General features: G+C 36.9%; 1 protein-coding gene across 1 annotated transcript; it reads left to right on the top strand.

Annotated features, from left to right (window-relative positions):
* Positions 1–1941: 1941 nt before the first annotated feature.
* LOC108560457 (discoidin domain-containing receptor 2-like) lies at positions 1942–9624 on the top strand. Its single transcript, XM_017918011.1, has 4 exons — positions 1942–2133; positions 7221–7325; positions 7690–7795; positions 7872–9624. The coding sequence occupies exons 2-4, from the start codon at positions 7259–7261 to the stop codon at positions 9304–9306; spliced, it is 1608 nt and encodes a 535-aa protein (XP_017773500.1). The 5' UTR covers positions 1942–2133; positions 7221–7258; the 3' UTR covers positions 9307–9624.
* The last annotated feature ends 826 nt before the right edge of the window (positions 9625–10450 follow it).

Below are 10450 nucleotides of genomic sequence, written 5' to 3'. Positions count from 1 at the left end.
AAATATACATGGTATATATTTTTTTAAATTTATTATATTGTAGTTATGAATTATAAAATATGCTGACTAAAGTATTGAACGTTTCCTTTAATACGCCATGCTAATTGAAAAACTGTAAATGTGCATAGGCACGTGCTACTCTCTAAACACGTACTAAAGTAAAAATCTGAAACGTGATCACGAAATAATATAACCAAAAGATCTGCATCCTTTTCAATATTTTCTTACCTGCTTTCACAATGGAAATATTAGTACCTACCAGATGTTCATGTTAATCCCATAAGAACAAAACAAAAATAATAAAATCAATTAAACGAGTTCTATATTTTTATTAATTGTCACTATTGTATATAGAAAAGTTAACAATAAAAATGAATTAATACAAAATAAAACTAAAATAATAAATCATTATAAAAAAAATAATAATCCATAGGAACGAACCTGATTTTATATTTGTTAGAAAATCCATAATATATTATGTTATGTATACAATTTTTGATATAAATATTTAAAATTTAATAAAAAAAAGTGTCCTTTTGCATTTAGCGTTTGCATTTATACAATTCAATAATATTCTTATAAATATGGATTTCAATTAAGCAAAATTTAGCTAAACTCTTTTATATATTATATTACGTAAAAAAGACATCACGTACTTGACGTTTGTCAGTATAGAAAAGCGAAGCATCAAGTTTTCGCAAGAATGACTCTATTCTACCATTTGTCAATTGGTGACAAATAGAATGGTATTCTCGTTGACAAGTGGCAATGCTAGACCATTCACAAAGAGTTACAATGGTCCTGGTTAATGTTACTTAGAAAACAAAACATAAAAGTAAATGCTTATTTTTAAGTTATCAATTAATTTATTGCATTTATTTACACATTGTTAAAAATAGAATATTAAATATGATTTTAGAGTAGTTTTGGTATGTAAAGTATGAAAGAAACAATTTGAATTGAAAAGGACGCACCTTGGGTGGGTCTACGTTTATACAGCGACGACATTTAAAAAAGAAGGAACGAAAATAAAAACTGACAATTTATAAGAATGCGTACGTATTAAATACGAAGTGAAAAGTGTTTAGATAGGAAACACACTCGAAAGAAACAGGTTCTGATTAAATTCATTATTTTTATTCGGCACCAGAGGGAACGTCGAAGCTACTGAAGTTTATTGTCGTCCAATCATGAGAATTGGAAAGGAATCAGTTACATGTTTTGACTACTAATCGAAGCCAGATTTTTCTTAAATAAATATATTTAAAAAAAAATAAGGTGAAGTATCGATTTGATGTAGTAGTAATCGAGCCTGATTGTGCAAGATTTCCTATAACAAATAAATAAATGATGTTGGACACAAATATTTAATTTCGGTTGTATTGATTTGCAGAGCGGGAGACAGTCCATTATGGAAACAGCATTTTGATGTTCTGCTGCCGCACGAGCGATAAATAGTAATGTGGAGACTCTCGGTATATGAAACTTTGATACTTTATCCGCATGTCCGTGCGTAGAGAGGCCAATGTTTTTCTTTTCAGGTTGTTGCATAAAGTAAACATGAAAGTGTTTGTATCGTGCGTTAAAACGATTGGAAAAACATTTCGCGTGAACAGGGTTGCAGCCAGGTTGAATGGTAGGTAGAACCTCGGACCTCCGCATGTCAAAGGATAATTAACCAATGGCGTGCCGCGAAGGGGTCGCGGGTCGATGTAGACTTATACATTATTACCATGCACATACCTATATATGTACCTGCGTACTTCGGGGATGAAATACAGCCGTGCATGCCGTTACATCCATACTCCAAGTACGTTTACGTTCGCTCCTCCGCTGTGCCTTGCGAAGATGAAATGGGTTTTTTGGTGGAGGGGAGGTTAGCCATAGTGGGGATGAGTGAGACTTTGGGATTGGATACCGGAGCTTTACCAGTAGCATTCAGTCTGCTTCTCTGGTGGTATCAGGCAGTACGTGCACCGCAGAGCTTTTCACTTGCCATTAGAGTATAGACGCGTTGATACGACGAAAATAGCGACAACAGGACAATTATATTCAGTGATATTTTTTTTTCCAAACATCAGTGCTTCAGGATTTTTTTTGGATTATTTTTTTTAAAGACGACGATGTTTTGAGGTAAATTTTTACAAATTGTATGTTTTTTTTCTTTCGGGGTGAAAGGAATGTCCTTTCAAAAACCCCATGCTGACTACATCCTTCGACACCTCCGGTAGGTGTTCGGCGCGGTTTGTTTAGACTACGATCATCGTGTTTGTGTGCTTTAACTGCTTCCAAAGGGGGTTGTTTGCAGCCGGGCGACCATAAATTAACCACGAAGAATAATAAATTTCAATCGTGCCCAATTATGAACTAAAAATAACGATAACTTTTTATTAATTGTTTCCTACGAGCGCAGGCTTTGAAGTCGCCGCCTCTTGGTGTTTGCGTTCCACCAGATAAAGGACTTATCTAAGTTAAATATATTGAAGGCATCAAGATACGGGCTTTGGATGTGGGAAAATAACCATGACTGCGGAATTCCACTGATTTGATGAAGAGTAATCGTCCTGCAAGTATAAAGAAATGAGCATCTGAGGATTGCGCGTATACAATTACATTTCGCATTCTTACCGTTTATGTGTCTCACTTTACACAAACATCCTTAAAATTTTCAACAGTATAAATAATCATGACATCTTTACGAGTGCAGATCGTTCCAAAAAGGAAATAATAACTCAATACGAGCACGTTGCATAAACACAAGTCCTTTTTTTTACCTTTTTGTTTCTATATCTATATTTGTGCGGAATGAAAGTATGAAAGGAAATCACGGTAATTGTTTACTAAGTAAATAATTGTTACTAAATTTAAACTTTTTTGATGAGTAAACGAGAGTTGCGGGGTCGCACGAAAGGAAATCATAAGTCAATACGCAGCTCGTAAAGATTCTGAAAGTTCTGAGAGGAAAAATTGATGGTTTACTAATTGCGCATTGAGTAAATTCACTAAATTTATCTTAAGCCTTTCTCCAAACCATCTTCTAATAACTATTTTCTTTGTTTGTTATATATTTGTTAGAATATTAGATGAATCAGTATTTAATATAACTAGAAAAAAGAAACAAATTTTAATTATTATATTTTTTTTTCCAATAAGATTCTCATAATTTGTCAATAAATATATTTAAAAAAAAAATATGAAACATTGCTTTTCAATTATATTTTTGATTATATTTATGATCAATACATGTCAAATATTTACATAATTGATTTATTTCATGAATTCGCTCATTCATATATATGAAAACTGAAAGTTAAATCTTAATTCAAATCGATTTATGTATTTAAATATTAAAATAAGACTACATCACACATAAATTTGTTGTATTTTGTACATGTAAATTCCTCGGCTTTTGAGAATGCTTTTTTGAACATTGTTACGAAATGCGCGTGGGTTTTGAACTAAGAAATGTAATCTACAATGGAGACTAGTGCGTGATTACACCACGACTTTCCCAATATTGATTTATTCTGAGCCGAAAAATATCAAACGAAAAGTAGCGTCTGTTGAATTAACTTTTACGAAAAGATCTGTTTTATGATTTAATCGGATATATATATGTTATTAATTGAATTTTTGAAAATATTGATCCAATTCGAAATCCATATGTTTTATTTTGTATTAATTGCATCTTACTCGGTATTAAATAGGTACGTACGTTTCTATTTATACGACGCGAGGATAGATTTTTATGGACTATTTTCGGATGGTTATTCGGTGTATGCTAACTCTAGTTGAGTGATGATGAGTAGCTGCGTTGACGGAAGAAAAGCTACTGAAATCCTGGCGGAGACGGATTGATCGATTTAGGATTGATGCGACGACGAAGCGCTCTGCATTCGACGGGTTATTAAAATTAACTTTACTGCTCCAATTAAAACGACCGCTTATTGTTGTTTTAAAGCCCTTTTGCATTGTGACGGAAGCTCGTTTCCATGGCAACAGGTGCAGGGCATAGAGTCCATTGTTGTTCTCGATGAGAATTTCGAAAGTATTGAACAATAATCGTATAAATGGAAGAATAGTGGAAGGCCTTGTCTCGACTCAGGTTCAGTCTCAGTCTCCTTCCACCCTCCTTCCTTCTCCGACTTCTTCTCTTCTACTTGCTTCTACTCCTCCTTTCTGTAATTCGACAGGCCACCTATTTATAACAAGCCTTATCGATATATAACCCGAGACCCGACAGCGTAACTCACATAAATCCACGTGTATCTCTGCCCCCGGCGGCAGAGGTGCTTTCTGTTCGGAACTTGTTTATTGTTGCTGCCTATGTGTGTGTATATACGGTTTTTCTCAAGAAAGCATTAAACCCTTCAAATATATATTTCAAGCTGGAAATAGGACCGCAAATAACGCACGATTTTAGTTTTCTTCAAGACTACCATAATCGATGGCGCCATCTTCTCCATTCCTCTGGAAAACAATTAAAACGAGGCGAAATTTATAATTAGTATCCCGACCATCTGCGGCGCGTTTTTGCCTCACAAAACTGGAGGAAAAAGATTAGCCGTCGATATTTATTGCACCCCTTTGCAAGTGCTAATTAAAATTTATACCGACCCAACGTAATGGACACCGGATCTAGCATAACATTTTTTTTCTTCCGAAAGCGAAAGCAACAACGAATTTTAATTGGATTAAAACTTTTATGATTTCAACTCAGATTGCTTTATGTTTTCGCTTACGTTCATTTGTTACTTGAAATCTTACAACTTTCATTAATCAAAATAAAACGTAAAATTAATTATTCTACGCAATACTTGAAGAAATTTCCATAAAAATAACGTATTTAGCCAGTAAAAATATACGAATTTTAACTTAAACATGTGTTTATATAGTAGCAATGCATTAACTATTCATTTAACTTATCGACACTTTGATAATAAATTATATAATCGATAATAAATTAAAAAATAACTAATTAATAACAGTCGATTATTAATAGTGTCTAGTATCATCGAACGTAATGTGAATCAATCAAACCATTCATTAGAATCGTAATTAATCACCCTTTTTTCTCTTCTTTAATATATTACGTTTTATCATTGCAAGTACTAGAAACATCTAGTATCGCTTTTTATCTATACAAACGTAAGTTGAAAGCAATTATCAATTAATTAATGAATTATAATTAAGAAGTAATAAATCGTTTCGGATATACGTTTTATCAGAAACATTCTTTGGAACATATCGCATTACCATATCCTTTTATCATTATCGAATGGAAGAGTCAAAGGCTATTTGCTTTACTTTGGTCATAAGAAAAAGAAGAAGGAAGAAGATCGTGTATTATATATAAATTATAATTTTTCGCGTTGCAATACATTATTTTAATGAAACAATGTATTATAAATAACGTTTTGGATGAATGGTTTTGTTATTGAAAGCGAATTTTAATAATAATTCTTGCAAGAATTAAATTTTACATAAATAAATTAAAAGGTTTGTTATTTAAAAAAAACTTGCATCATTGCAAGTTATTGACCGTATATGAAAATTTATGGTTTCACAAGAGAAAATGTAGTTTATTGTATGTAATGTAATGTGTTGTTAGATATGTATGAGATATAAATATAATTTCCTTGAAGCAGTCTTCAATTTCAAATTACCAATAACGGTAGAACGTTTTGAAGTATCATTGATGAAGTAAAGTATTGGGAGAGACAGAGAGAGAAGTGTGTGTTGTGTGTGGTATAAATTTCTAATAATATTCAAATTGAGCACACGCTATGCGTATGCGAGATATAATTACGATAAGGGGATTTCGGTGTAATCCGTAATAATGAAATTCAATTGATGAATGGAAACGCCGGATAGATGGGATATGTTTTATGTTCTTCGGCTTGAGGTGGAGCTGATTAGTAAACATCAAAAGCAGCCGTGCGCCCCATTGAAAGGCGCAAGGTAAATGGAGTGTTTGTATTTAAATTTGAAATAAAAGGAAGAAGAATGAAGAAAACAAAAGCGAATTGTTGCGCGGTGGGTCTGATACGTATTCCGGACGTGATTCAATTACAAAGTAAACGGAAATATGACTAAAATACGAAATATTATTAGGCTCCGGCTCTTTTTTACCCTCCAACATATTTCTCATTTCTCTCTTTCTCCGTTCGTCCTTTCTTCCTTTTCTTTTTTTTTTGATTGTGTCGTGTGCTAGGTCTTAAGCTTGCGCACGTGTTAACCATATGAAAGTATGTAGGAGGAGTAGTTTGATCCAGGAATGCCATTTTGGCGTCCGCTGCAGTGAGTTATATCGCGCACAGGAATTTCTTCAACACGGCCTCTCCGTCACCGTCTTTTAAATCCACTCCCCTCGGGAAACAGCTGGATATAATTGACACGAAATTAATAGAGTTAGCATGACAAGCAACACTGGTAAATATGGCCATAATGGCTAAACGTACGTTTAGTGCCAAATTTCCCAAAGTTTATTGCACGTCGCGTACATTCGTCTCCACTTTCCAGCTGCTTAAGACCATTATTTTTATTACGGGGTGGTCCTCCTGATTCATCACTCATCAGGATTAAATTAACCGCGACTCTAAATAAACATGAACTCTTTATCTTCTCCGTGTATTCCTCGGCATCGTGTGTGTGTTTGCGAATTGCCAACAGGATTAAACGTAGCCAGTTAAAGCAATTTACTAGTCTAATTAATGTACGACATCCGCTAGATCAGACCCATTTGCTAATTCAAAACAATGAGACTAAGATACGGAGAGTATATTATGAAGAAGGAAACCGACAGAACCAAAGGATTGTTTTGTGATTACTTTTTCTTTTTAAATCCTAATTATGTATGGTACTTAAACGGACCAAAGAGAAGTTCATAATTATTTGATAAGAACAGCGGTTCTTGTTTTAAACGGCTGTAACGGTTAATGAGTCGCGATAAGGACTGAAAGGGCTTCCTTTCAGGGATTATTCGTTTAAATAACCACTCCAGATTGTGCCAGGAATAGTGTGTCTCGTGGCCTTTAAGATTTCACAGGGATATAGTGTGTTGCCCGCATCCAGCGTTTAACAATGCAAAATACAACCCATTCAATTCCATCTGAATTACGGTCAAACGCGTTATTTATAAAGCGAAATCGTGGCGTTTCTTTTAGTTGGACTATAAATTTCAATTTCTTATTTTTTTTTTCTTCTTTTTCTGCTTCCAGATGAAATAGCAAAACTAACAAAGTCCGAGAAGGTTATTATGATGGATGCTTTCAGTGTGGCAGTTCTCATCCTCTTGGTAGCCGTAGCAGCTGGCCTGGACCCTTGTAAGTAATTGTTCCCATAGGAAGTTAAACGAGGAGAAATAGTGAGAACAAAAGGGATCCATATTTGCATGTCAGAGCGCCGGGAGGGCGCATTTAACAGGTTACTAGGCGGTTCAACTAAGCCTTTTCATTTCGAACCGGGCCCGTGTAATAAAACTCTTTTCTCTCTCCCTCTCATAAGCTCACTCTTACTCTAGTTGTTTCTCACTGGCGCACGTATTTGCATTTTTATATAATTTACCCCGAAAAAAATCCCGGCTACGTTAATATTCATGAATCAAAGAGCAGACGCCTTTTTGTGCAAAAATAAATTTCAGATTTTGAAATTATTTTAATAAAAAAAATCGTTTCTGTTATGTTATAGCCCAATGCATTGCGCCCTTGGGAATGGAAAGCGGCTCCATCAAGGATTCCGACATCGCAGCCAGTTCTTCCTTCGATAACAAGAACGTCGGACCACAGCACGGAAGGTAGCGTATTGTAGTTGTTGTTTAGTTTCTTGACGGTTGGTTAATGCGGTTTTTGTGTTTGTTTCGTTGTTCTCAGGATGAGAATGGAATTGAATGGTGGCGCTTGGTGCCCTCAGACACCGGCGACGGCCGAGCTAAAAGAATGGCTAGAAATCGATTTTCACACCGTGCACATGATAACAGGTTCCGGAACGCAGGGGCGTTTCGGTAATGGGCAAGGAGCCGAGTTCGCCGAAGCTTACATGCTAGAATACTGGAGGCCCAGCTTATCCAAGTGGATCCGATACCGCAACCATCTGGGCGAGGAGGTCATCAAGGGCAACATCAACACGTATCTGGAATCGAAGAGTCTGCTCGATCCGCCAATAATAGCGAACAAGGTGCGATTCCTGCCGTACAGCTATCACAAGAGGACCGTCTGCATGCGTGTCGAGCTGTACGGCTGTAGGTGGACAGATGGGATAGTGAGTTACTCGATGCCCCAGGGCGATAAAAGAGGTGCTAATTGGGAGTTCTACGATAACGCTTACGACGGACACTGGGATGGGGAGAAGTTGAAACACGGCTTGGGTCAGCTGACCGATGGGAAGGTTGCGCCTGATGACTTCAAAGTACCATTCTACGAGCAGAGTGTGCAAGGCTGGGTCGGATGGAAGAACGATACGCGTGAGAACAAACCAATTGAAATCACCTTCGAGTTCGACAGAGTGCGCGAGTTCACGGCGGTGCATATCTACTGCAATAATCAGTTCACCAAAGACGTGCAGGTGTTCTCGACGGCGACGGTGCTCTTCAGCGTGGGTGGAAAGCGGTACAAAGGGGAACCAATAACTTTCGATTACATCGAGGATCGTATATTCGAGTCCCCACGAAACGTATCTATTAAACTGCACCATCGCGTCGGAAGGTTTGTTAAACTACAAGTGCAGTTCGCTGCCAGATGGATGCTTCTCAGTGAAGTCACCTTCGACTCGACCGTTGTGAACGGAAATATCACTGAGGAGGAAGAGCTACCCGAGGAAACTAACTTGCAGAAGGACCAAATCGCCACTCCCGGCATGGATAGCAAGAATATTATCAGCGCTGTTAACACCCCGTCCGGTTTAGGGCAGTATTTGGGAATAGTTGTGGGTTTCCTAGCCGTAATTATAGTCCTGATACTTGTGGTCGTCGTGTTTATCTATATCCAGAATCGCCGCTATAAATCATCTCCACGCCCTTCGCAGGTACCCGGCGGCTGCGACAAGGCTGCCCTTTATCGTGAACCGCCGGATCCGGAATACGCGGTTCCTTTGCAGCAACCCCACACCTCCAGACCCCCACCGAACGTACAAAACTTCTTCCCGAAAGCTCCACCAATCCCACCACCACCAGAACGATATTACGCCGCCACCGAGATTTGCAACACCGGCTTTGTTCCACCACCCCCACCGCTCTCCACGCCTCCTCCTGTTAGACTTAGCAGGCAACCTAGATATGTCACGTCCGCCAGGACGTACATTGGACCCTAAACTGTGATATAACCCTCGATGAATCGGCCTTCGCTTTTGTCATCTCCAATTAAGGACAATTCAATATATAGTATTCATTTACTTTGTTTTCCTTATATACATGTAACATATATATACATATAAATATAATTTATTTGTGGAACTCGAAAATTCAACGAACGTAAAAGGCTGATGATTACCAAAAGTATTTTATTAATTTATGTAATCGCTTGTAAACGCATATACGACAATCTGTAAATTAAATGTGGATCTAGTTATATAATGAAAAAAAAAACAATACAATATTTGTAATATCATCAATACCCAAAACGACTGTACATAGTTTATATTTATATTTAACGATACTTTAGTTTATACCTCTGTACATATCCTATTTTGTAAATATTAAGCAATAAATACGTCGCTGAACTTAACGATCTGATCATATTTTTCTTCCCTCTTGTTTACTATTTCCTTGAAAATCTAGGGGACGACTGACTCTTCATATATATCTCTATATATATATTCTCGAGGGGGACTCGGCGAAATTTAATTAACAAACCTAATTATGTGTTCTTGTGCGAGAGTTAGTAACTCGATGAAATAAATCGTGAATTCCGAGAGAAATATTTAACTATTATTTGTGCTGAGCCAACGGAAATAATTGGCGACAAATAGTGGATTTTGTTAGGAGCAAATTAGCGCTCGAGTCGTTAAAGTCTTCGTTATTCTATTAAGTTTTCATGCGTAATTAGCCTAATATGCAATTCCGGCTGGGAAACTTTCCGGAGACTTCGGAGCTGTTTGTTGACGGAGAACCGGAGGAGAAGAAAAAACAAATTGTAGAAAGTGAGAATATTGCGGAAACGAATTTGGAATTGGACCACCGAGTCGAAACGCACACGAAACGCTGTCGGATTTTAATAAATAATGTACTGCATCGAGGAATAAAAAGCAAGGTAAAAATTTTGTAATATAAATTTCTGACATTGATATAAAAGCAATAAGCCGACGGAGTGAACGAGAGGAGAGCCCAGTGAAGCGGCAAAGAAAGGAAGGCAACTTTTTTTTTCCTTCTTTCGAGCTTTTTCCTTTCCTCTTCTTGCATCCTTGTTGCCTCGTTGCCGTGACTGGCTGACTGAGAGTAACGAGTCTCGCCAGATTG

Source organism: Nicrophorus vespilloides, unplaced genomic scaffold (genome assembly GCF_001412225.1).
Source record: "Nicrophorus vespilloides isolate i.1.1-1 unplaced genomic scaffold, Nicve_v1.0, whole genome shotgun sequence".
Taxonomy (NCBI): domain Eukaryota; kingdom Metazoa; phylum Arthropoda; class Insecta; order Coleoptera; family Silphidae; genus Nicrophorus; species Nicrophorus vespilloides.
This window is presented reverse-complemented; position numbering and strand designations above follow the sequence as displayed.